The sequence below is a fragment of the Rhinichthys klamathensis genome, unplaced genomic scaffold (assembly GCF_029890125.1).
Source record: "Rhinichthys klamathensis goyatoka isolate OS25496 unplaced genomic scaffold, OSU_Roscu_1.1 h1tg000253l_1, whole genome shotgun sequence".
Lineage (NCBI taxonomy): Eukaryota > Metazoa > Chordata > Actinopteri > Cypriniformes > Leuciscidae > Rhinichthys > Rhinichthys klamathensis.
In genome coordinates this window covers 423,160-450,873 of record NW_026606775.1, presented here as the reverse complement: position 1 = coordinate 450,873, position 27,714 = coordinate 423,160, and the positions used below count along the sequence as shown (strand labels likewise).

General features: G+C 37.2%; 2 protein-coding genes across 2 annotated transcripts; both read left to right on the top strand.

Moving 5' to 3' along the window:
- The first annotated feature begins 1,027 nt into the window (after positions 1-1,027).
- On the top strand, positions 1,028-17,911 carry LOC130101168 (zinc finger protein 91-like). Its single transcript, XM_056266755.1, has 4 exons — positions 1,028-1,254; positions 5,728-6,733; positions 15,987-16,081; positions 16,674-17,911. The coding sequence occupies exons 1-4, from the start codon at positions 1,170-1,172 to the stop codon at positions 17,756-17,758; spliced, it is 2,271 nt and encodes a 756-aa protein (XP_056122730.1). The 5' UTR covers positions 1,028-1,169; the 3' UTR covers positions 17,759-17,911.
- A 1,287-nt stretch (positions 17,912-19,198) lies between these two features.
- Positions 19,199-21,338, top strand: LOC130101130 (zinc finger protein 501-like). Its single transcript, XM_056266715.1, has 3 exons — positions 19,199-19,336; positions 19,665-19,902; positions 20,239-21,338. The coding sequence occupies exons 2-3, from the start codon at positions 19,797-19,799 to the stop codon at positions 21,336-21,338; spliced, it is 1,206 nt and encodes a 401-aa protein (XP_056122690.1). The 5' UTR covers positions 19,199-19,336; positions 19,665-19,796.
- The last annotated feature ends 6,376 nt before the right edge of the window (positions 21,339-27,714 follow it).

Sequence of the window (27,714 nt, the reverse complement as noted above, 5' to 3'; positions counted from 1 at the left end):
ACGATCGTGAATGAAGAACAAAGGTGGAATATTTTTCCCAGATGCCGTATATCTCCAATTTGCAGGTCAGAGATGTTATATTTATCATGTAAGAATTGATGTTTGTGTTGCCTAAATGCAGGGGCGTAATTTGCGGGTAGATGTCCCCATTACTTTTTGCGAGGGTCGATATATTGTCGCCACCACTTTTGAAACATCTCGCGGCACGGATCAGATGTACCAATACAAATAATAAAACATCTCCAGTTAACTTGCAGAGCATTCATTTAGGTGGTTTGTTAAATAAGAAGTGATCTAGCACGCTGAAATATGTTGTTTTTTAAATCAAGTGATCAAAGTGCTCGTTGACTTTGCGATTAGTGTGTCTCTTGTGGCTCGCGCACACCGTATTCTTCAGCGCGCTTTAATCCGTTGCGGAGACTTTTTATTCGTTCCGGTGAAATCACAAAATAAAATGCACACAAATGTATCCCTGCTTGATGTACAACCAACCATTGATAAACATAATCGATTTTAATAAGGAAACAAACTATACGAGTGCGGGTTAGAAGCACTTATCTATATAATGACTTTGATTTAAAAACGGTGTCTCGTTATGCAATGTTTTCTCAGTCAAATCATACAATTTCCTATTGATTCAATAGAATGCGTGAGCTCACTAGGGAATGCCAATATGGCGTCGCGGTGGCTTCACTGTTTATGACGTCATGACACTGGACCATTAAAGTAAATATGTAGAACAGTCGGATCTATGCATTTATTCACGTGAAACTACTAACAGCTAACTAATTAGATCTCATTAAACGACAAATCAAACCCAATGTACTATTTAAATCGATTGCTGGACATGGTAATGTTATTGTAGGTAGCCTACATCTGATTTATTATCAGACTGTCAGTATACATATGCTACGAATATGCACTGCAACCGTAAAAATGCTCTATATTTGAACTAAAACAAAGTCACCATATGTGTTTAATGTATAAATTCAGTAACTTATCTTTGATTTTTCCAGATCTGGTCAGTATCACACAGTGATCACAGTTCACACCTGCAGTGAAGCCCCTCCCACAACAATTCACCAATAAATACTGGGAATATCCCCATCATCCTACAAGAGAAGGACAAACTCCAGGAGTAGCAGCTGAAATCTGTGTGACTGTTAAAGATGGAGTTTATTAAAGAGGAGATTGAAGACATGACTGATCCAGAACCATCCAGAATAAAACATGAAGATACCGAGGAACAAATAGGTTGGTGTCCATTCTTGATTCTTCATTGTTGATTGCTTTGGTAACTCTGAAAATATGGATGACAAATGATAGAGAAATGCATCTAAATTATCATAACCCAGTTTTAATCGCATTAACAAGTGAAGAGTTTGGTTCCAAAACGCGATAAACGCCATTTTGAAAAAAAATTAGTTACTGCAAAAATCAGTATTGTATCTGGTTGGTATTGAAAAGTCAATGTTTAATTTTAAGTAAAATGCGATATCCGCCGTGTTATTCTGTCATGTTTTCTCCCTTTCTTTCCAAACCGCGACAAACACCAGTCTCCCTTCTCTGCAGAATGCGATATATCCGCTCTCAACCAATCACAACGCACCATTCCACGCAATGTAAACAGTAACGGCAGCGCCTTAAATACACCCGGCTTCCTAGTTTTCTTATCGATTTTGTACTTTTCGATCAACAAACAAACAAAAAAATGAATAATTTTGAGGCATTGATGAACCTGTGGTTGTTTCTGCGGTGGGTGAGAAACGCAAGGCATCGAAATCGAATCATTTACGTGAGGAGATGAAGATGAGGCACTCGGGAGGAGGAAACATGTTTTCAATCTTCTTTACAGTTCTTAATAAAAATATTATACTAATAAACTTACGTTGTTGTGTATTTTCAACAGTTTCAATATGAAAAAAAAAAACTTTTATATTGATTCAATGGATTAATTGCATTTTGATTATTTTTTTTAATGGATTTATTGCATTTTGGGGAAAAAAATAATCCGTTTTTATAATAAATCTTTGAAAATCAAAACCTGGATTTTAATTTTTTTTGTTATTATGACCTACAAATGCTATGTGAACGTTTGAAACAGAAAATAGTGGTTTTCATCTTTCCACTTTCTTGGTAAAGAAAACACATTTTTACTCAAATTAATCTAAATGGATTTATTGCGTTTTGGAACCAAACTCTTCAAGTGAATGACAGAACCGAACTTTGCACATTAAACAGGGTTCGTACGGGTGCTTGAAATCCTTGAAAATGCTTGAATTTTGATGTTGTGTTTTCAAGGTTTGAAAAGTGCTTAAATTTAGGATAAAATGCTTGAAATTGTAACTGTATTTATTTCACAACAGATACCTATCTGAAGTGTTGGGAAAGTTCACCTTCTACGTGAACTAGTTCAAAGTTCAGTTCACAAATTTTAAAATGAACTAGGCCTAGTTCAGTTCATAGTTCATACTTTAAAATTTAGTTTAAAGTAGTTCATAGTTATTTTTTTCCATATGTTGCTGCAAGCTATATATATATATTTTTTTCAAAATTAGGCCTATTTGCCACAGCCCATATAGAATCACAGACAGCTATTATTTTATTGGCGGGCAAAGTTTGCACAGAAATGTACGATTTTTCTATCGTTCAATGAACGCGTTCAGGCACAACACTGCCTATCTGACTGAATAGTTTGTTTATTGAATGGAGAAATAAAATGTAGCCCTTCAGATCCAGAGTGATTTGCTGGCCAGAGCAAAAGTAGGCGGAGTTTTAATTTTGATTTCCGCGCTTGTTTGGATGTCCCGTTTTTATTGGCCGTGCAGGTATTCCTCACAGAACGCAGCGGCAAAAGTTGAACTATTTTTAACTTTGACCGCGGCATGCACTCGCGCTTGCCAATGCTGCGCTCTGCTTTGGTCAGCAACAAAGCGTCTTCACGCGGCGCAAGCCATTGAAATAAATGGGTTTAATAGCGCAGCGCATTCCGCGTCCTGTCTGAAAGGGCCATTAATGACTAAAAGTACTTGGTGTGATAATATAATGTTAGTATTGCATGTCCGTTATGGCACGTTTATTTGTGGAATATGCAGTGAACATAGCCAAAGTTTCAGCACAGTAACTGTAACATTAACTACCCGCAAAAAACTGCAAACGTTAGCCCAGTGCAAAACAAAAAAGTAGCCAACTGTAAGGTTGAGGATGGCCTTATGGAATATTTACACTGGTCTATTCCAGTAGATAAATGTATATATCTTGGCAATGAAATAATGTTTTTTTTATTTTTTTTTATTAGTAGGCTATTTATCAGGCAGGTGCCTGTGCACTGTCAGAGTCTTCTGGGTTAAAATTGAATTACAGGTTGTTGTTGCACTCTGATTTTGTTCAAACCTTGTCTATATCAAGAATGTGTCCCAAAACCAAGGCCCAAATCCTATGTATTCATATTTTCAGCCCTTGAAATTTCTTCAGTTTTACAGCCTGAAAATCATATTATCTAGGAAGTAGGGCTGTAGTCAACCAAAGAAATCCTTAGTCGACCAAAGTCCTGTCCTGCGCAACGATTAGTCGACTAAAAAAAAAAAAAAAAAAAAAAAAAAAAGACACGATGTTTTGATTGAACATTTTTGAACAATTGTCATAGCATTTATAAAACAACAACGAAAAAACATCAAAAATACATAAAACTATAATAATAATACAATTCTTTTAAAATTAAGTGATTTTTTTTTAACTGCAAAGTTAGGAGCTCTGTCCTAGGTCTATAGTAGGCTAACAGTCACAATCGCGCACCTGACCACACCACACGCTACACAAAATATAACTGCTATCTGCCACAATGAAAAATCCTAACAAAAGCTCTCGTTTACAGGCTGTAGCCTATATTCTTCTTTACTTGTCTTTCAAAGCTATGGGTTAACTTTTGTCCAGCCGATCTAGGAGTTTTAAAACAAACAGACAAAAAAACCCAAAGAGCCTAAAAAACAATCCTATTATAATAATAGGCTGTATTGTAGGACCGCATATAGGTTTATTTTCGTTTTGTTACATTATTTAGGCTATTTTCAAATGCATCAAGTGTACAAATAAAAACAAAAACATATCAAGAAAACACAATCTATTGAGTCAGCATGATAAAGCCGTTAAAGGGACTGCTCACGTCTTTTGCGCGCTCAAGTTCGATTTCAAATGTAGGCGCGCGGTGTGCGCGCTCATGATGGAAGCAACGCGCTCTTTTTTTTCCAAGTGCGTCCACGCCGCATCGAGATAAAAACATATAGTGTATAAAAACATAAAAACCGAAACAAGTAGCATTATAACTGAATGAATACAGCTAAACTACCTATATTCCTTACTGAGCACGAAGCAGCAGCGCAGCCACAGGGGCGAACCGAGTGTTCTATGTGTGTGCGCTAAACTGTGGCGCTGTTACAAAATAGCCTAAATTAAAGCATTTAAAGTTGGGGATAAACCATAGGCTAATTATATTTAGAATACAGTAATATATAACTGCTTATAAAGGAATAAATATCAAATATCTTTCTATTGGTAAAAAAAAAAAAAAAATACAACTGGTCGACCAATAAGAATGTCAGTCGACCAAGATGGCATCGACCGATTAGTCGACTAAACGACTAAAGTTGACAGCCCTACTAGGAAGCATTATTTGGACATTAATAAAATGAAAAGCAATGAAATGTAACGGAGGCCAGCTAGTAGTCGCTGTGCGAGTAAACCTCACTCCTCTGATCTCAAAAGGCTCTCTAGCGACAGGTGCCTAGAGGCTGCAGTCTTCAGCCTCCTTGTTAAGAGCGCCTGACTCTCATGCCGGAGATCCGGGTTCGAGGCCCGCTCGGAGTGGGTTGAGTGGGACCCGGGTGGAGGGGTTACACATAGGCATTATCTACTTAGACCATGATACATTTTGAAAAATAAAACTTGTGATTTGCTTAAAGCAACACCATGGAACATTTTTTTTTACCTTAAAATAATGTTTACAAAATCTTATCAGTGGTTTATCAAGTCGTAACAGGGTGAAAGGCACTTCTGGATTGGCTTTGCGGTCCTATATCTGCTATAACTACGCTATGCAAGTTTGCCAGATCGGGTCGCGTGTCTGTAGTCCGAATGAGACATAAAAAAACTAGAAATTTGACTTGCTTTATGTCAAGCGTTACAATAGTCATTATTTCGTTTTTCTTCGTTTCTGATGTCGCAATACATCATACTTTCATGAAATCATGTAACATACTCTACCTTGTCTGTGGACATCGTTCATTCTGAAGCCGGTGCTGGATAAACAGTGAGCGTGCATGCGACGGTAGGCTAAATTATTTACGACAGTGGTAATGGACAATTTAGTTTCCAACCAGTAGGGCGCCCGAAGAGGAAAAGTTCCATGGTGTTGCTTTAAATATCTGATCCTTCTGCTATTACGAAACACAATTTTGCCTGTTTTAAGCATTATCTCTTTTAATGTGATAAAAACGTTAAATACTAATTTTGACTATGTATTGGTATGTAATTTACGGTGGTGTTAGGTGCTGGAAAAAGCTTTAAAATGGACTTTGAAAGTTCTTGAATTTGACCTTGGAAAAGGTGTACGAACCCTGATTAAAGATACTTTATACAGACAGGTGTCTTGTTTTCTGCTTGCTAAGTGTTTTTAATTCTCACATTTAACCTCATTGAACTGATTCTAACTGATTAATACATTTATTTTAGACCAGATGGAAGTGACGGAGCAAAGACAGAAACTAAATGACGTGAAGGAACTCTGCGACTTCAAAACTCAAGGAACAAAAGCCAAAAAGCTGCACTCCTGCTCTCAGTGTGGAAAGAGTTTTTCTCAAGCATCAACTCTCAGTGTTCATCGGCTCCGTCACTCTGGAGAAAAACCATTTAACTGTGATCAGTGTGGTAAAGATTTTATTTCGTCATCAAATCTAAAACAACACCTGATAGTTCATTCAGATGAGAAGCCTTATGTGTGTTCTCTCTGTGGAAAGAGTTTTTCACGGCTGAACAATTTTAAACAGCACCAGAAAACACATGATGGAGTGAGAGATCATGTGTGTTTGGACTGTGGAAAAAGCTTTACTCTAGCTGGCAATCTGAAACAGCACCAAAGAATTCATACTGGAGAAAGACCTTACAAGTGCTCATACTGTGACAAGAGTTTCACTCAGTCTGGATCTCTGAAATCACATGAGCGAGTTCATACTGGAGAGAAGCCGTACGACTGTACTCAGTGTGGGAAAAGTTACAAAGATGCATCAGTTCTCAGTGTTCATCTGCTCCGTCACTCTGGAGAAAAACCATTCAACTGCGATCAGTGTGGGAAAGATTTTAATTTGTTATCAAATCTAAAATCACACCTGAAAGTTCATTCAGATGAGAAGCCTTATGTGTGTTCTCTCTGTGGAAAGAGTTTTTCATGGCTGGCCAGTTTTAAACTGCACCAGAAAACACATGATGAAGTGAGAGATCATGTGTGTTGTGACTGTGGGAAGAGCTTTACTAGAGCGGACTGTCTGAAACTGCACCAAAGAATTCATACTGGAGAAAAACCTTACAAGTGCTCATATTGTGACATGAGTTTCACTCATTCTGGAAACCTGAAATCACATGAGCGACTTCATACTGGAGAGAAGCCGTACTACTGTACTCAGTGTGAGAAGAGTTTTAAAAGTTTAGCAAGCCTTCACACACATATGAAAAAATGTTTGAAGTGATCAACATTAGTTTTCATGTCAAATACATTCAAGTAAACTGAGATGAAATATGGAGTTTTTCATAAAAGCACTATATCATCTAGATTAGTTTTGTTAATGTGGTGAAAAGCTTGGTTAATAAAGACTTAAAGGAGTCATAATGTAGTATTAACTTTGATACCCACGCTCTATTATAGTCATTTCATGCCCTTCTAAAAAAGAAAAATTGGAAAAAAATAAACACAGAGCTCGTTTGACCCTTATTTCTAAATGCATTATTGTCTCGCGAGATCTGATGCGAGGTTTTGGCTGTCGTGGACGGTCATTTTAATAATGCAAATGAGGGGCGCGTTGATTGGTGGCAGGAAGGAGGGGGCTTGACACCGCAGGTAACTTCAGTATATCATTCCAAAAAGAGATCATGGCGCAAGTTGTTAATGAACCCGACCTGGCCGCGACCTACGGGATTCAACCGTATATGTTTGAGCCAGACTCTGAACCAGAGCTGGAAACGGAAGAGGAACAACAGTCAATTGAAGGACGTCTACATCAACATGTCTCTGAATGGTAAAGACAATTTTTTTGACTGAGACATACATTAACATCAGTAACGAGCTAAAACGTTTTTTTGCTATTTTCTCCCACATAAGTTTACTTTTAATTTAATGTAGATTACATTAACGGAGATGTAGTCTACTTTATTTTCAGCTTACAGTGGTTGTAGAGATTAATGTTTGCTATAATGTGTTGTTTTTGCCTTTTTTGACGTTGTGGTTTTTTAGATATTTAATCATTTTCATCTGCAGACATGTAACGTTATGTTTTTCTTTATGTTTATTAATTCTTGACTGTTTTTTAAATGTATCTATCCTTATCACATACATTAACCGCATTAGTAGTTAGCTGCTGTTTGTTACACAAATTATAGTAATGGTAACACAGTCTTACCGTTTCAAATTCAGGTCCATGATTGTTGGAATGGCACCTTTTTCCAAATGTAGCTTCGATGCCAACTTCGCCTGATATTGCCCCAAATTTGTAAAAGATTCTTTTGTGAAATGTTTAGCGCAGACACCTAACGTTGAGCAAGTTGAGATGGTTGTTGGAACAGCGTCATTAAAAATAAGTTTCATCCACTTGTCCCTTGTAGTTTGGTCAGTTTTGGGTAAAGAAAAAACATTAGAATGTGGATTATGACAGTCAACCACAGAGCAACTCACGTGTGCACTACGTTTCTGCATCTTTCTTGACTGAATATGATGGGGAGAGGGGCAGGGCGGGCCTCCTCTGCGGTGTCCATAAATGGTATATCCGGCCCCGTCTTGACGTCAAGTCGGGGGAGAAATTGAAATCTCGTATTTGAGTGCGCGTGCACGTTGGCTAGTTTAAGAACCCTGGGGTAAACAAACGCTTCACTTTTGAATATCGGCATCCCGGCCAATGTATAATCGTTAGTCAATCATAACATACATTGATTCTCATGGAAAAGTGAAAATTGCACATTATGACTCCTTTAAAGGAGCATTGCGTAAGTTCTGAAATTTCTAACCGTTACTGACACCAGTGGCCGTTAGAGAAACTGCAGCATCTCATGCTCGTTCTCGGTGCGCGCGCTCGTACGAGCACGACCACAGCAACCAGAGAGTTGCCGCAGCAACCACAAACGGCTCATCGAGATTCACCAGCATGTGTTAAAGTCCCACTCCGATCATATTTTGAGCTATTTTTAAACATTCCCAGTGGTCTTTAAATTATGATTATGCCATTTTTAGCCAAAATCACAAAACCTGTGCCGTTTTCTGGGACTTCGCTTCAGCAGAGCGGCAGTAGCTCATTAGCAATTCGCCTCTGCGTTGTGGGCGGAGCCGTTGGCACGGAGACGACCCTCCCCCTACCCGTTGCTGAGAGCTCTGTCTCTCCCGCTAGCTTACATCCCCAATACCGGTGGGGCAACAGTATTATATACACGTTAATTATTATTATCCGAAGTTAATCAAAGTTATCACCGATCATTATTTCACTCCAAGACGTCGCGTGTGGAGACGCCCAGTGGAGTTACTACGTCACAACTCCAGTCTATTTTAGCCGGCATTTTAGCGTCTGCTACTGATTCACAGCCATTTGAATGTAGAAATACAACTTTGAGCTTATTTTTCTCAAGATATGTCCTCTAACAACAGAAAAATGCCACAAGAACATGTTAACACCTAGAAAAACATTATTTTCATCGGAGTGGGTCTTTAAACTAAACAAACACACACACACAGATCGAGAGCGAGCCGTCGCTAATGAGTGACAGACGAGAGGCAGGAACACAGGTGAACACTTCTGTCACTCACAACAAACACACACTCATTACACACTCACACTCTCGCTCACTCACTCGCTCGCACTCTCGCTGCACACTCACTCACACACACTCGCTCGCACTCACTCACACTCACTCGCTCGCTCGCACTCTCGCTCGCGCACAGACACACACACAGGTGAACTTCTTTCACAAGCTCCGATGTTGACTCTTGTCTTTGCCCGACGCTCTCTATTTTGGCCGCAGCGGCAATCGCTAGCAGTAATGGCTACCGTACGGATGTAAGCAATAGTAACCGAGAACGCGCATGGCGTCACATTTAGTGAATTTTCGCACCAATTCGGACCCGACTCCTCCACACACAATTGAGCCTACAGGCTGAGAGAGGCAACCGTGGTGGACAGTCATGGTGTCATTCTTTCTATTACCTTATGGTTGGCTCATAAATGTACAAATGAAAACTCTATCTTAAAGATTTTTTTAAGTAAAATCCTACACACAGCCCCTTTAAAGGGTTAGTTCACCCAAAAATGAATTCTGTCATTAATTAATCACCCTCATGTCGTTCCAAACCTGTAAGACTTTCGTTCATCTTCAAAACACAAATAAAGATCTTTGTGATGAATTCTGAGAGCCTAATTTCAATCTGTTCAACATATAAAGCGACCGTGTCTCTTCAGAAATTGTTTGACTAAATCACTCAATTCATGGATTATTTTTGCGATCTTTTTATGAACCTTTTTGAAGCAGCAAAGTGGTTATTGCTTAGCTGTTAATGGAGGGCCAGAAAGCTCTCAGATTTCATTCAAGCTGGATAATAAATTATGTGTGGCAGTGGTGATGAGTATCTGTATAAATAAGAAATAATTGATGACAGGCCTTTGAATTATTAGAAAATAATGCACACCTGAGCTGGTAATGTTACAGCTCGGATGCGCATTATTTTCTAATAATTCAAAGCAGTGGCGCAAAAAGTTAGCCTGACTTCGTCATACTCATATTCTAGTCAGAATGTGAGTCTGATACTGCTCCATAGGGCTTTGATTATGAGGCGTGTCTTAACCGAACCAGAAAAAAAACAAAAAAAAACTCTGCACTCAATTGGATAGACCTACAACCAATCAGAGCAACGCAGTAAGTGACGTATGTTGAGCTACGCAAACTTGTCAACAGAACTCAACTACACGCGCGCTGGAAGAAGTAGTAAAATAATGAGTGTTGCTTCTTTTACTTGGTCGGTCCTCCGTGAGTGCGACCAAAGGAGAAACCACAACGACCACAGTGTTTTCATTGCGTCCCATCTTCTTAGTGACCATCGGAGCCAGCTGATAAATTAAACTTTTGCCGAATCCCGTAGGAAGGACGGCAAACACATCTTTCGACAAATGCCTTGATTCCAGTTCTCTGTTCGTCTTTTAAAATGAATGCGCTGTCGATTTCTTTTACAACAGACGCGATAGCGGAATCTATACATCTAAATTCTCCAGCTGTAGTCAACTTTGAGCGAAACCAGTTCAACCCAAGCGCTCTTTGGTGACGTGATGATTACGTAACGGCAGATAATCTGTCCATCATCGTATAAAGCCCGCCCTGGCAATTTGATTGGTCCGACCATTTTTTGACTGATCATAATTACTCCTCAATGGATTGAGTCCAGACCGAACTTCCCGACCAAAAATTGTTGTGGGCGGGGTTCGGGCTGGCAGCCAGGCTAGCAAAAAGTGGGTAGGCTATGCGATATATGCGGCGCATAGATGCGCAGCACTATGGGGGCGCCAAAGCGATGATATAATTTTTATAATTATATATATAGGCCTATATATTGTTTTATTTGATATATGTAGCTGCTGTTGTGCGTTTCTAAATAATTTCTGCATTTCCTCAATGTTATATGACATTTTAATGGACTGACAGGCTAGAGTAGGTGCCCTCATAAGGTTCCATCATAGAATTTTGACATAGAAGAGCGGGGATAATATCGCGAGCGGGCGCCGTGAGCGCAGAAGAGGGGGGATAATATCGCGCGCGGGCGCCGTGAGCGCTGACCAAGCGTTCAGCCGTGAGTACGACCGGCGCCGTAGTGCGTTGTCGTCGAACGCAAACAAGCTGTCGGGGGCTAAAGAAATAGAATAAGAAAGAGGGAAAAGGAGATGGCATGTCAATTGATGCGACAGCAACTAAATAAGTGGATGGTGAAAGGCAACAGGTGGGCCGACGTGCTTTTTGGGCCGATACATCTCATACTTTTTTTGTGTCTTGTTTGCCCAGAAAACTCGTACATCGGCAGCCCATTCGTTTTGTTTTGTTTTGCTTAATTAGCGGCGCTGGGTTAGTGCCGGTGTAATGCATTAGTCAAAAAAAGTCAGCGTTAGTTTTTTTCTGACACATCCGGCCCATGAAACATGTAGATCAGCGGCCCATTGGTTCTTTTCTTGATTGACACTGGGCTGGGCCAATCACATCTTTAAACACCTCAAAATGCACTCAAAATAGTCTGAGAGATGGAGAAGAAACAAGGAATGTGCAGAGAAATAGCGTGGAAAAATAAAAAAGTTTCCTTTATTTTTCAGTGCATTTATTTTATAATATATGGCTATTACTATCATGGGATTAATATTATAACTAGTATTATGTAGTGTAATGTAGACAGACGCTGTAACTAAAAGAGGTTTGCATTTTTCTTTGTTTAATTTTCACACTGAATATGGGTTGGAGCTTTTTACTTTGAACTCTCAAAGTGCACCAGATTGATGAATTTAACATTAAAAAGCACAACATTTTCTTACGGGGGAGCATGCCCCCGAACCCCCCTAGAGGGACAGAGGTCCAGTCACTACAGCTTTACCAAAAAACAAGTGAGAAAGACTGGTATTGCTATGCCAATGCAGCTTAGCTTGTTTTTTTGGATTCGTCACTGTGGAGTATAATTCAATTGTATTAATAAATTACAATTTTGTCTCTATTTTATAAAAACTGTTGTATTTTTAACACTGGTGGGATTCTCAATGGAATTTGTCTGAGATCATCCGACAAATTAATAAATAATATTAATTATAATCATTTAATCTGTCTAATAAGATCTACAAATATAATAGTTACCTGTCTACCAAGCTCTGACAATGTATGCAATATTATATTAAAGCTACAATATGTAAGATTTTTGTAATAAAATATCCAAAAATCACTTGCACAGTGTGATATATTTCCTGCAGTTGTGTACTTACAATATCCCAAAAGTCTCCAAAGATTTTTAATTTCAGAGAAATTCCAATTTTAAAAAATTGCCGTCCCGGAAGCGATATTTTTTTCCCCAGGATGGTAGGGGAAGACTCATGAATATTCATTAGGGAACTCATCCCTGACAGGTCTTAACCATAGACAGGTCTTAACCCCAGTGACTGGTAGGTTTAGGGGCGGGGTTAGGGGTAGGTCATCAGACCAATCAAGGATGAGTTTTAAATTTGAGAGCTGGATCACTCCTACATAGGCTTCCTAAGGGAGTGAAACTTGACGGCCCAGAAAGTCATTGAAGAAAATGTTTAAATAGTCCAAGTGACTACAGTGGCTCAACTATAAGTTTATCAAGCGACGAGAATACTTTTTGTGCGGAAAAACAAAGAAAAATAACGACTTTATTCGACTATTCCTTTTCTTCCTTGTGGGCCTGAGACGAGAGTTCAAGAGATTTCCACGACGCATGCGCGAGAACTGAGAAGAGGACGTTCTTCTTCTACTACTTCTTGTTCAGTTCTCAGTTCTCAATTTAATCAAAAATATCTTCATTTGTGTTCCGAAGATGAACGAAGGTCTTACGGGGTTGGTACAGCATGGGGGTGAGTAATTAATGACTTAATTTTCATTTTTGGGTGAACTATCCCTTTAACATTACACATTTGCTTAGGTTTAAATGTAGCCCCGAAGCTTTAGAAAACTGGTTAATAGAATGTAAAGCTAGTGGAATTTGATATTCATTTTTTAGAAACAGTGTTGTATCGTCAGCAAACTGACATAACTATAACACTGTAAGACCTTCAATACCATTATTTTTAATCAATATAGATAATAACTCTGCAACCATTATAAATAATAGTGGAGAGCTACCACAACCCTGATGAATCCCTCTTTTAATTGGAAATCTTGAGCAGGTTCCATGCCCTAGAGCTACAGAGCTATTGATTCCATTATATAACATTTCAATTAGATTTATAAATTTTACTCCAAAACCAAAATTATGTAAGGTTTTCAAAATAAAAGGATGCTCAACAGCATCAAAAGCTTTGTAAAAATCAAAAAAAAAAAAAGAAACCCACTCTCTTGAACCACTTGAACCACTATAATCGAGTAAATCTAAAACCAATCGAATATTACGGTATTATGAATTGACCTTCCTCCCAAAAACCCTGATTGTGTCTCACTAATTATAGTAGAAATACCCTTTTTCAGCCTAGCAGCGATAGCCCCAGAAAAGATTTTATAATCAATGTTAAGCAAAGTGATAGGCCTTAGATTGTCTAAGACTCTTTTATCTTTACCAGCTTTGGGAATCAATGTAATAAAACCTTGCTTCATACTTTCAATCAACTCTTTTTTTTCAATACCTTCTTTTAGGGCACAAAATAATAGATTTCTCAAATCTCCCCCCATAAAATTATTAGTGAGCCCGTCTGTCCCTGGGGATTTGTTTAAAGGCATCTTCTCAACAACTGAATCCAATTCTTCTATTTTAAGATCCGAATCACATAAAACTTTGAAAGAGTCCTCAATACGTGGAATATTGTTCTGGATTTGAGCAAAAAAAAAAGAAGATCTGAATCATAGGAAGAGAAATCTGAGGAATATAATTTAGAATAGAACTGAAACGCTTCTTTTTCAATTATTTTAGAATCTTTGCATTTCTCTCCTTGGATCATTAAACTACTGACAGAGTTCCTTTGCTGTCTATTTTTTTTCTAAATTACTGAAATATGAAGAGTTCTTTTCACCTTCCTCAATCCACTTGGCGCGCGATCTTATATAAGCACCCTGTGCCCTCTCAAGATACAAATTATCTAATTTACTTTGCAGCTCCATCACCTTATCATTTTCATAATTATTTAAAACAGGTTTGTTACAACAGTGACTTATTTAACAAATTAAATTCCTTTCATATTCTCTTATTTCTTTTATTAGTTTCTTAGAGAAACCAATGGAAAATTCTCGAATTTAAAATTTTAGAAATTTCCATTTACTTATAATAGAATCAAAAGAAACATTTATCTCTATATCTCTTATTAATTCCTTAATTTTATTGCAAAATTCTTTATTTTGTAAGAGGAAGGCATTGAACTTCCAATAACCTTTGTTTCTAAATTGCTTAGTTGTGGGAATTGATTGAGTTGTGGTTTAACAATAAACACTTTCGGTTTAAACTTTCTTCACATCCTTATAGCAATAAATAAATCCTCCTTTATTTTGCCACTATATGCCAACAACAACAACAACAACAACAGAGTAACATAGTAGTAGCTCTATACTTGTTGTGTAAAATGTCTTCAAACAGTAACAGTGCAATATTGCGCTTCAATGCAGTTTCGTCTTTGTAAATCATAAAGCGCCCCCTGGAGGAAAACAAGCGAGTAGCTGCTCATGCGCACGGTAGGTGTTTACGACAGTCGAGAGCGCGTTTGGGGCAGATGAGACGAGATGAGCGCTACAGAACGAGGAAGGTAAACAATAACAACTACAAGAACTAGGTAAAACCGATACTTTAAATGATTAATGCTTTAAATGATGCATAACTAAACGAAACAAAACCCCTTTGTCTTGAACAGATGCCTACCGTTTACAAACATTCGCGTTCAACTGTGTGAATACATTTTTTGTTACTTTGTTGCGTTTACACGTTAGCTAACTTGGTTTTAGTGCCTCGATATCTGAGCAATTTCTATTCTATTCCATTCCATTTAGCAGTGTCTGCTATTTTGCCAACTGTATTAATTGTATAAAGGCAATGTTTCATTGGTAAATCATTCATTCATTCACTGTATTTATGCAATTTATCAGAAACTTTAAATGTCCTCATTTGTCATTATTACATTTATTTTATTTTGAGTTGTATGTAACAAAATTCACTTCTGGAACTGAATGAATGGATGAATTTATTTGGTTACACTTTAAGAAGCCCTTGTAGGGTTTGGTCTAGTGTTAGTTGCTTATAATTATGAGCCAAATTGAGATTTCCATATCTCTGGGATTGAACCATAATGGGCCTTTAAAATGAAGATACCCAAAAAAAAAAAAAAAGTTTGATATGAACTAGAATCTAAATGGATATTAAAAGATCTTTAATACTTTATAAGTTACAGGCATGTAAACTTGGGGCAAAAAACACAAGAAGTGTCTTTTCCTATTTTGTAACCGTCACTGTTGGATTATAATGCAACAAAGATTGCTAAAGTCAACAGATTTTACCAATAGACCTACCAATATCTGTATACAAATGAAGTAATGATGCTGCCGTCTTTCTAAAGTAATTTTTACCCCTCTGTAATTTGGCTCCAAATCTCAGGTGAAAATTGTCATTTTGACCCCCCTTTACAAAACAGTGGATTACTCAGTAAATATACATTCATTAAATTTAATATTTTGGCTTTCTTCTTCATTTATGTATTTCTTTTACCAGCAAAATAAAAATGTAGCTAGGTACCTCTGGTTGACACGAAATGACCCAGATAAAACTATGGAAATACAAAATAAAGGAATCAATTAAACTTAAAACACTAAACATGTAAATCAGTTTTATAAACATCACATTTTTTTTTTTTTTTTTTTTCTTCAGCAGGTCTGGTTCTTCAAGCCGCACTCACAGCGACATGCTATCATTCATTAGTGACTTCCAGCCACAGCAATTCAAATGCTGGTAATATCCCATCATCCTACAAGAGAAGAGCAAAGAAGCAACAACTGCAATCTGCCTGACATAATATGGCAAAGATGGAGTTTATTAAAGAGGAGATTGAAGACATGAGTGATCCAGAACCATCCAGAATAAAACATGAAGATATCGAGGAACAAAAAGGTTGGTGTCCATTATTGATTCTTCATTTTGACTGTTTTGGTGAAATAATGAGCAATATACTATAGGAAATGAAAAAGACATGCATCTAAATGATCATAACCTTGTATAGTAGTTTTGTAGACATTTTGATTGCATTAACAAGAGAATGACAGAACTAACCTTTGTCACATTGAAATTCTTGATAATCACAAAGACCTGTAGAGGGTTATATTACCCAAAAATGGCAATTCTGTTGTACTGTCTCCATATTTACCATATTTGATGCAGTCTATGTATGTGACTTTGATTATATGTCTATATAACCCTAAATTAAGGATATAAAGTGATTGTATCTTTTGATTCGTGGATTGATATAGTTTTGTTTTATGACGCCTTATTGACCTCTTTGGGTTGCACTGGAGGCACAGAAACCTCTCAGGTTTCAATTAAATATCTTTGTTTTTTCAAAGATAAACAAAAGTCTTATGGGTTCGAAACGACATGAAGGTGAGCGATTGATGACAGTATTTTAACTTTTGAGGGAACTATTCCTTTGAATTAGGGTTTACTTGCATTTTGAACTGATTCTAACTACTTAATATGTTTATTTTAGACTGGATGGAGAAAAGAGACAAACTGAATGAAGTGGAGGAGAAATGTGATGTGAAAACTCAAGGAACAAAAGCCAAAAAGCGGCACTCCTGCTCACAGTGTGGAAAGAGTTTCAGACAGAAAGGAAACCTCAACACACACATGAGAGTTCACACTGGAGAGAAACCGTATACATGCACTCAGTGTGGAAAGAGCTTTTCTCAAGTGTCAAGTCTCAATAATCATCGGCTCCGTCACTCTGGAGAAAAACCATTTAACTGTGATCAGTGTGGTAAAAAGTTTAATTCGCCTTCAGATCTAAAGAAACACCTGAAAGTTCATTCAGATGAGAAGCCTTATGTGTGTTCTCTCTGTGGAAAGAGTTTTTCACGACTGGAAGGTTTTAAACAGCACCAGAAAATGCACAATGAAGTGAGAGATCATGTGTGTTGTGACTGTGGGAAGAGCTTTACTACAGCCACTCAACTGAAACGACACCAACGAATTCATACTGGAGAAAAACCTTACAAGTGCTCAGTTTGTGACAAGAGATTTAATGTGTCTGGAAACCTGAAAGTGCATGAGCAACTTCATACCGGAGAGCAGCTTTACCACTGTACTCAATGTGGAGTGAGTTTCAAATCTCCCAGAGGTCTCTGTAATCATCTGCGCATTCACTCTGGAGAAAAGCCATTTAAGTGTGATCAGTGTGGTAAAGATTTTAGATCATCGTCAAATCTGAAAAAAGTTCATTCAGATGTGAGGCCTCACTTTTGTACTTTCTGTGGAAAGAGTTTTTCATGGCTGGACAGTTTTAAACTTCACCAGAAAACAGATAGCGGAGTGAGAGATCATGTGTGTTGTGACTGTGGGAAGAGCTTTACTAAAGCTGGGCAACTGAATCGGCACCTACGAATTCATAATGGAGAAAAACCTTTCAAGTGCTCATATTGTGACAAGAGTTTCACTCAGTCTGGAAACCTGAAATCACACGAGCGAGTTCACACTGGAGAGAAGCCGTACCAGTGCATTCAGTGTGAGAAGAGCTTCACCCAATCAACGACTTTAAGGATTCATATTAAAAATCATTGTCATGTGTCACACTGAGCGAATGTTAATCTCAGATCTAATGTGTTCAAGAAAATCATTTGAGAATCAGTACATTAATTTATTATTTTCAGTCAAATGTGTAGTTAAACTAGCGTTGCTGTGAAATACCAGAAGATTTGTGGAGGCGTTTCTTTCTTGGAGAGCAGCAAGTGTGTGTTTATTCTTTGATTGAACCATCGAAGTGCCAAAATGAAATGAGACCGGAAACAAATGTAACAAAAAGAAACAATGAGCTTTTAACTTCGGAGTTTTTGAAACATGTTTTTTTTTTTTTTTTTTTTTTTTATAGGCTAGATATAGTAGCCTACACATTTCTCTTCAATTATAGGCTCTGAAATAAAATAAAATGACCATTTCACTGACGACATCTGTTTTTGTGTGATTGAGGAGACTAGTGTTATTTCTTTATAATATTGTAGTCAGTTTTATTTCATAAGTGGATGATCTTGTTGTTCATCTCAGCCTATTGTGTCGACACCAATACAACGTAATGCTTAGTGAGTGATGTGCCAATTTTCAGAAGAGATCAGACATCACTATAATGAATAAGGTGAAAACTTTTGGAATGAGACAGGTTTTTCAGCAGTCTTGAGACGAGACTCTGGGTCTCCATCAGCTTCGTCCTGAATCAGTCGTGTAAACTAGCTATGTAAACTACACATATTTGGCCACTGGAAAGGACGTAAAGACCCTGACTACACATTTGAGCCCTGATGAAGGCCTATGTGCCAAAACACGTTGATGGTTTTCAGCCACACTTATTATTTTGACCTCTCTTCTGGGGATAGTTCACCCCAAAATGAAAATTTTGTCATCATTTACTTATCCTCAAGTTGTTCCAAACCTGTATGACTTTCTTTGTTCGGTTAAACACAAAAGAATATATTTTGAAGAATGTCGGTAATCAAACAGTTGACGGCATCCATTGACCTCCATATAATTTCTTCCTACTTTAGAAGTCAATGGGACGTGCCGTCAACTGTTCGGCACCCACAAAACTCGAGAGCATGTAGATGTGAATTTTAGAATGTGTACAATATTCATACTTCTACACTAAAATTTACACTCACAACTCCAATGTGAAAACCTGTAAAATAAAAATCTGAAGTTGAATGTTGAGATTTGCACTCGCAGACAATAGTCACAACAACCCTGTATTCTGAATTTGACGTCGCAGACGTGAATACATCTGTGAAATGCTTTAGATCAATAAATGTTTATTTAACGTCTATATATCCCATGTGTGGGTGAATTTCTAGGAATATCCAATAGATGGCAGCAGCAATGCGCTAAAGAGATTTCAGGTTTGGTTTACAAAATGGAGGTTGCCAAATCCGCGGTTTTACCGATGGTTTTGATTAGCAATTTCGCGAGTTCTGGCAACCCTAACAAATCTAAGGGAACAACAAACCACAAACGAAACGAGCAGAAGAATGTAGCGCGAGACACGAGTGCTGTAAATCCGACCAGTTCAAGCTAAAACTGACGCTAGATGCCGTAATATTTACAGTCTGGGTGTGAGAGATGTTCCCAATCTGTAGAGTTTGGCATTAATCGGCTCCAGAATTGATGTAAGTACTACGTAATGAAACGTATTACGTGCTCTGCCCTTTTGAAAATTAACCATGGTTTTGCTACACTAACCATAGTTTAACCATGGTATTTTTGTAAAACTGTACAAATGGTACTCAATCTGCAAAAAAACTGTGGTTAGCTGGTTACTAACGTACACTTTTACTATAATAAATCCATGGTTAATTTTCGTAAGGGTGGTTTATTGTAAAACGTTACAACCATACAAAAATACCCTGTATTCTAACATGTAATGGATATGTTTCAATGTAATTTAAGTATTTTCTATAAATTCACGATTTACTATGAATAAGTTCTTCAAATTTTCCAGATCTGGTCCTGTGGGCGACGGGATCACAACTCGCACAACAATTCACCAATAAATACTGGGAATATTCCCATCATCCTACAAGAGAAGGACAAACTCCAGGAGTAGCAGCTGAAATCTGTGTGACTGTTAAAGATGGAGTTTATTAAAGAGGAGATGGAGGTTATTAAAGAGGAGATTGAAGACATGAGTTATCCAGAACCATCCAGAATAAAACATGAAGATACTGAGGAACAAATAGGTTGGTGGCCATTCTTAATTCTTCATTGTTTAAGCTTGGTTAAAAAAAAAATCCCTAGCAGTAATTTAAACTGATTTAGTGGCTGTAAAATAATGCACAATGTAGGGGTGATAAATAATGTCTGAATGATCTTAACCTTGAATAATAGTAATTGTCATTAACATTTTGATTGCATTAATAAGCAAACGACAGAGGTATCCTTTGCCACAACAAATATCTGGTAGGCTACATTATGCAGATGCTGATCTCTTTTGCTTTCTGCTAATAAATCAGGTCTACATGAATTTTCACATTTATTCTCCATGAACTGATTCTGAATTAATATGTTTATTTCAGACCAGATGGAAACGATGGAGCAAAAACACAAACTGAATGAAGTGGATGAAAAACATGGTAACTTAAAAACTCAACAAAAACCCCCCAAAAAGCTGCACACCTGCTCCCAGTGTGGAAAGTTTTACACATATATATCTGGACTCAAAAAACATCTGTGTTTTCCCTCTGGAGAGAAACCATTCAACTGTGATCAGTGTGGGAAAGATTTTATTTCATCATCAAATCTAAAACAACACCTGAAACTTCATTCAGGTGAGAGGCCTTATGTGTGTTCTGTCTGTGGAAAGAGTTTTACACGGCTGGATCATTGTAAACAGCACCAGAAATCACACAATAAAGTGAAAGATCATGTGTGTTGTGACTGTGGGAAGAGCTTTACTAGAACTGAATATCTGAAACAGCACCGAAGAATTCATACTGGAGAAAAACCTTACACGTGCTCATCTTGTGACAAGAGTTTCACTTATTCTGCATCACTGAAATCACACGAGGTAGTTCATACTGGAGAGAAGCCGTACAAATGTACTCAGTGTGAGAAGAGTTTCAGAAGTAAAATTGTTCTCGAAAATCATCTGCGTGTTCACACTGGAGAAAAGCCATTTAGCTGTGATCATTGTGGTAAAGGTTTTAATTTATCTTCAAATTTAAAAGAACACATGAAAAAACATTCAAATGAGAGGCAATATGTGTGTTATTTTTGTGGAAAGAGTTTTACATGGATAAACTCTCTTAAACAGCACCAGATAATACACACCGGTGTGAGAGATCATGTGTGTGGTGACTGTGGGAAGAGCTTTACTAGAGCTTCTTGTCTGAGACTGCATCAAAGAATTCATACTGGAGAAAAACCTTGCAAGTGCTCACATTGTGACAGAAGTTTCAGTCACTCTTGGTCTCTGAAAGTACATGAGCGAACTCACACTGGAGAAAAACCTTACAAGTGTTCATACTGTGACAAGAGTTTCGCTCAGTCTGGAACCCTGAAAGAGCATAATAAGCGGCTTCATACTGGAGAGAAGCGCTGCACTCAGTGTGGAGAGACTTTTCCATCTTCATCAAGCCTTCTTATTCATATACAAAAATATCATGATACGTTGTAACTTTACACAATTTAGTTTAGTTTGTGAATTTGTTGAAATGCTCTGAGAACGTTAAAGACTCATGAGTTGAAGGTTCACGACAGTTTACAACTCTTACAGCAAAAGTAAAGTAATTTGTATGTTTTTTTGCATATTTTGTTTGGCTGGGTGGTGTCTAGAATGTCAATGTACATGATTGTACATGAGAAATAATATGATATACATCTTGTCTTTGTTGAGCTATGATTGATTGAAAATGAATTTAGTTTCAAACACATCTTATTTACTACACAATACTGTAGTTAATACGTTTGAGATGTACGGTATTATTAAAATAATCCCAGACAGAATTATCAGGTCTTGTATCATACAAAGAGGTTGGAGTTATTATGTATTATTGAACAATGAAGTACCAAACCTTTAGTTCGCCAGATTTGGTGGATGTAGTTAGAAAATTATAGAAACTGTAAAATATTAAACAATAAACCAACTGAAAAATAAAATGATTGCTTTCTTTATTTACATGATGTAAAAGATTCCAGTAAAACAGCTTCAGTAAATTGAAAAGACTTTACAAATAAAAAAAAGTTCAAACTGATCAAAAGTTTTAAACTGTGCCTTCTACACTATTTTACACTAGCCTACATTAAAAGTATTAAATAAACTTAAAATGTACGTATTTTTGACTGTACATTGATGTAGATATACTCATTATTTTTATGGATTCAATGTAAGCAAGCATTATGGTGTGTCTTCCTTTGTGTTACGTCTGTTCTGTACGTTTATATAAATGTATAGACTTAACATTCAAAAGAAGACACCATATTAAGGATGCAAAGGGTAAAGGTGCAAGCATGTCTAGCAGAAAAACAACATAAATTTGAACAGGGTGAAGGTGACTAGACTGGCAAAGCCATTTTTACGATTACAACGTGTTATTTACATGATACCAGTGATTTGCTTTAGAATGTGCGGCCCCTTTAAGAAGTCATGACCTCGTGAGCATGCGCAGAATAGAGTATTTTTTTCAAGCTGAACGTTGTTGATTACTGATTAACGACCATGAATGGAAAGACGAGTGCAGAATGTTTTCGCTGGATGCCGTTTATTTCCAGTCAGGATGTGAACGATGTTTCAACCAGAATAAAACATGAAGATACTGAGAAACAAACAGGTTGGTGTCCATTCATGATTCTTCATTGTTTATTGCTTTGGAAACTGATATCTGTATCACTGATAAAAATGATACAGAAATGCATCTAAATGACCATAATCATAAGTTGTCAAACACATTTTAATTGTAGAGCTAAACTTTGCTACATCAGAGATCTGATACTTTAAAATCACACATACCTGATCTCTTGTTTTCTGCTACACTGTTAAAATGTTCACAATACATTTTTCAATTGGCTTAATCGAATTGAACTATTTATTAAATGTGATCAATTGTGGCAACATTCTGTTCACATGGGCTCAATAAGAAATAATTATGGTGAGCCAATGGAACAATTTAGTTTACCAAACCTGTTGCTGGTCCAATTAAATATTTTAAATTGTAGTAAAAATTATATTTCTCACTGTCCCCCCCCCAAAAAAAAGATATATATATATATATTAAGCAAATATACAGAACACTGACAACAGGGTTAACATTTTATCACATTACTTTATTGACAAATCAATTCCAACACAGGATATTTTGTGAAAATACCTTATTTTAAATAAGGGGAAAACACTGAATATATTCAAAAAGTCTTCTGCATAACTCGATATTCAGAAAATTTTCCAAATCTTCACCGCATAGGTTAAAAACTTGCAAATAAAAATAAAAACTAACATTAATGACAGAAGTTCCCCTGCATCACAAGTTATTTAATCATGCAATGAGAATGAGACTTGTGTCAGTCGATATGAATTTTGCTTTATAGTTTATTTTGAGGTATGTAAATAAATATCCAGCTTCTTCTGCGTAAAGTTACTGACACAAGCGATAAAAATAATGAATGGATGAATAATAAAAGCACTTGACTTGATATTAGAAGGCATTATCTACAGGCACTGTGTTCCACGGTCACATATAAAACACATTACATCTCAGAAGTCGATCAAACAGTATTTTAGATGTAGCCTATGTTGTATTTTATGTATGACATGAGGTAGAACAAATTCCTTGTGTGTTTGCACACACTTGGCGAATAAAGCTCTTTCTGATTCTGGAAATTGAAGTTAGGCTACCATCAGATACTTATGTGGTAAATGGAAAAACAAGACCATGAAACCAATGGCTTTCGCACCGGAGGAGCCTTTTTATAGTTCCTAGAACTACTGGCGGAAGTACCCGGATTTTGGCATGTTCGCACCGCAGGAACTAGGAACGATTTTAGTTCTAGGGATTCCAGTCTAAAATTGTCATGCCCTTCCCTCCGTCTCGTTCACTCGGATGTAGGGCTGCTCGATTATGGAAAAAAATCATAATCATGATTATTTTGGTCAGTATTGAAATCACGATTATGTAACACGATTATTTCACATGACTTCGGGAACATGTTGCAATTATTAAAAAGACAGCTTTCAACAATTCTTAAAAAAATCAAAATTAAGACATTTATTGTACTTTAACCATTAAAATAAATAATATAACAGATAATACTCTCAATAAGTATTTTAATAATTCCCGCAGGTCTACCACTTATAATGCGTGGATTGGGGAGGCGGGTGGATTGGGGGGATTTAAAAAAAAAAAAATCTTGCATCACAATAAGTGTATTGTGATTCTCAAAACATTTTAGTAACTAAACAGAATATTAATAGGTAATAGGTTTAGTGACAACATGCTACAATGTTTACATGGTATATAATTTCTGGTAAGCTATGTTTTTTTTATTATTGCTTGACACAAATTTCATGATTTCAATTCAATTAAATACTTGTGATTTGATTCAATATTGACTCATTTGGATCAATATTAGGTACACAAGATAGGCGTTAATTTTTCTCAAGAAAAAAAAATCTCACCTAATGCTGTAGACATACAGAGAGCCCTCTCAGCTGGTAGTATTATTTAAGGTTAAAAATAACTCAAATTAAATATAATGCGTTTTTTATTATAAACAACAACTTTATTTATTGATATTTAGTAAAAAAAATATTATAAATATGTAATAAAGTACACATATTTAGCAAAATACTCTATAGCTCTTTTTTCTAGCCAACTAACATGCTATAGCCTATGTGGTCATTAAATGGCTTTCCTGAGGTAAATGTTATGTGGCATAATTGTTCTCCAGCTGTTTTATTGACCTTTTTCCGCAGTTGAAAAACATTGATTGATCGATATTATGTATGAGGAATATACATTTTGGTAAGTTGTACTGTATCTTTCAACATTGTTAATTCGTGTTTATATACTATTAGCTAGTAGAGATGATCGGTTCACGTGCCGCTAGGGATCTGTCACGTCACAATTTACAAGCGCCAAAACGGTATTTTGGAATTTCGCAATAAAATTTACAGAATCTGAGAGCTGAGATTTTTTAAGTATCCTGCTCTGTCCTGTCTGTCGGTTTCCGTGTCCTCTCTGTTTCACGATTTTTCTGTGCGTGAGAAAATGGATGTGTGGCGTGAGAGCGTGTGAAAAGTGTCAATTGCGTGAGTCTCACGGTCAATGCGTGAGAGTTGGCAGCCCTGCAGCGTTTCGGGACATGACTGAATCATCGGGGCCAGCATTGCATCATAACTAAAGTTGATCATTTTCACTTCTTTTTAAAGGATTAGTTCACCTCAAAATGAAAATTTCCTGATAATTTACTCACCCCAATGCCATCCAAGATGTCTTTCTTTCTTCAGTGGAAAAAAATTTTAAGTTTTTTGAGGAAAACATTTCAGATTTTTCTCCACACAATGGACTTCAAGCGCTACCAACATGTTGAAGTCCAAATCAATACAGTTTCAAAGGTCAGTGAAGTGCTTCAAACGGCTCTGCACGATCCCAGCTGAGGAATAGGGTGTTATCTAGCGAAACGATCGGTCATTTAAAAAAAAGAAAAAAAAAGTATATACTTTTTAACCACAGTTGTTCGTCTTGTGCTGGTATGCGACGCGCCAGGGATTACGTAATCACGTTGGAAAGGTCACGCTGGACATAGGCTGAAGTACCGCCCCATTGTTTACAGGCCTGGAGAACGAGGATTGTTCAAATTTTATTGTATGTTGAATGACATATTTATGTCTTTGTGTCAGTTTATTGTTTAAAATGGTCCTTTCGTGTGCGTATCCTGGATGTTTAAAACACTGGGGCGGTGGAACCTAGTGGCTCCCTGGAGCTTTTTCAAAAATTTGAAAATGGAAAAAATATTTTTTGTTTTAATATAATTTCTGTAGGATGAAAAACATGACAAACATTCTTAAAGTTTTTCAACGTTGTAAAAATGTGTATAATAAATATTTAATTTCAACATTTCTGTCAACGAAGAATTTACGTCATAGACTGTGACACACGTGTCTGTCAGATCGGCGTGATGCCAGACCGGTGGCTGACAAACAAACAAACAAACCGGCGGGTGTGTCATGGGCCATGGATCCCAAGGGGAAAAAGAGAAAGATAGCTGAGCACTCCCAACGCAATAGAGTGCGGCGCGGGACTAGATTTGATGGCCGAGTGCGGGCGCGGGCGCGTGCGGTAATGCACTCACTCTACTAAAACAAAATAGAAACGATTTACAGGCCAGAATTTCTTTTCATGTTTGCAGCGTTGAGCGATATAGCCAATCACAGACATATGTGTTGATTTCTTGAACGCAATGGCCAATCAGAAGCATTTAAGATAGACTCCCCTCACCCCTCACCGACTTTTTTGTTCAATGCTGAATTCTGTATGATGGCAAATCCTCTAATTATAACGAACAGCGTGTGGATATTATGAAAGATTCATTGTGCAGTCTGCTTCATTGATAATAACAGAGATGTGTGAGATCGCGATGAACTGTCAGCTTTTTAGGAATTATTAAGAGAGCACACTTTGCGCGCATTCAGTCATGCCAAACCATGCACGCATAGTAAACTGCTTGCTTTTATGTTAAATTAACAGTGGTTTGTGTTTTAATGCTTTAATAACAAATAATTTATCAGGAGGATGTATGGTGGCGACACGTAGGCTAACTTGAAAGTATTTGGAGGTACAGAAAAAAGTCTATTTGCGGGCGGGAACGGGACAAAACATAAATGTTGCGGGCAGGAGAAAGAAAGTTGAGAACGTCAGTTATAACGACCCACGCATTAAAAAATGGTCGGGTTAAAATCGGGCTCGGGCTCATAATTACGTTTAATGTGTCGGGCCGGGCTTGATTTTTTTGGGCCCGATCTAAGCTCTAATTTGTAGCCTACTTTTCATTTTGATACTAGAGGGCTAATATAACACCTACAGCATGTGTTGCCTTCATTATAAGGCTTATATAAAGTTTTTTTTTTTTTGCGGCTCCAGACAGAATTTTTTATTTTTTTTGGTCCAATATGGCTCTTTCAACATTTTGGGTTGCCGACCCCTGTCCTAGACCTACGCGGTGCGAAAGCCCCTAATGAATGCATGAACTCGCCATTCTACAAAATGTCTTTTAAACTTTATACTAGGTCCTAAAGCAAAACTTGAGAATAATTTCAGTGCTCAATACTCTAGCGTCTTGAAACTTGTGACGATGAAAATTGTGTTGGGAGTGATGTTTGTTTCGGTCTTCTGGTTCGGCTCCGCTCGCTCTCCCGCATTTAAATTCAATGGGTTTTCAGGCACATTTTGAATGCTTACAGTTTTTTTACTTTTGGAATTGTGCAAACAACACAGATTTTTCACTTCGGCTTGATAGATTGACTGTGTACAATTTCATGTTCGGTGAATATAAATGTTTAATTTTAAGTGAAGACCGTAAGCTATTTATTGAAATTTTTTAAAGTGTAAGTGTTCACTTGAATTTTCATATTTATCCTCCTTGAACTGATTCTCACTACTAAATATGTTTATTTTAGAACAGATGGAAGTGACGGAGCAAAGACACAAACTGAATGAAGTGGAGGAGAAACATGACTTGAAATCTCAAGGAACAAAAGCCAAAAAGCTGCACTCCTGCTCTCAGTGTGGAAAGAGTTTCCAAAATGAAGGAATCCTTAACAGACACATGAGAATTCACACTGGAGAGAAACCGTATACATGCACTCAGTGTGGAAAGAGTTTTACTGGTGAATCAGGTCTCATTTATCATCTGCATATTCACTCTGGAGAGAAGCCATATAACTGTGATCAGTGTGGTAAAGAATTTATTTCATCATCAAATCTAAAAACACACCTGAAAGTTCATTCAGATGAGAAGCCTTATGTGTGTTCTCTCTGTGGAAAGAGTTTTTCACGACT

Excerpts from the sequence above, each read along its gene's own strand:
- LOC130101168 (XM_056266755.1), top strand. The coding sequence starts at position 1,170 with ATGGAGTTTATTAAAGAGGAGATTGAAGACATGACTGATCCAGAACCA. Across the intron at positions 1,255-5,727 it reads AGATACCGAGGAACAAATAG|ACCAGATGGAAGTGACGGAG; the intron begins GTTGGTGTCCAT and ends CATTTATTTTAG. Across the intron at positions 6,734-15,986 it reads CATATGAAAAAATGTTTGAA|TATGGCAAAGATGGAGTTTA; the intron begins GTGATCAACATT and ends TGCCTGACATAA.
- LOC130101130 (XM_056266715.1), top strand. The coding sequence starts at position 19,797 with ATGGAGTTTATTAAAGAGGAGATGGAGGTTATTAAAGAGGAGATTGAA. Across the intron at positions 19,903-20,238 it reads AGATACTGAGGAACAAATAG|ACCAGATGGAAACGATGGAG; the intron begins GTTGGTGGCCAT and ends TGTTTATTTCAG.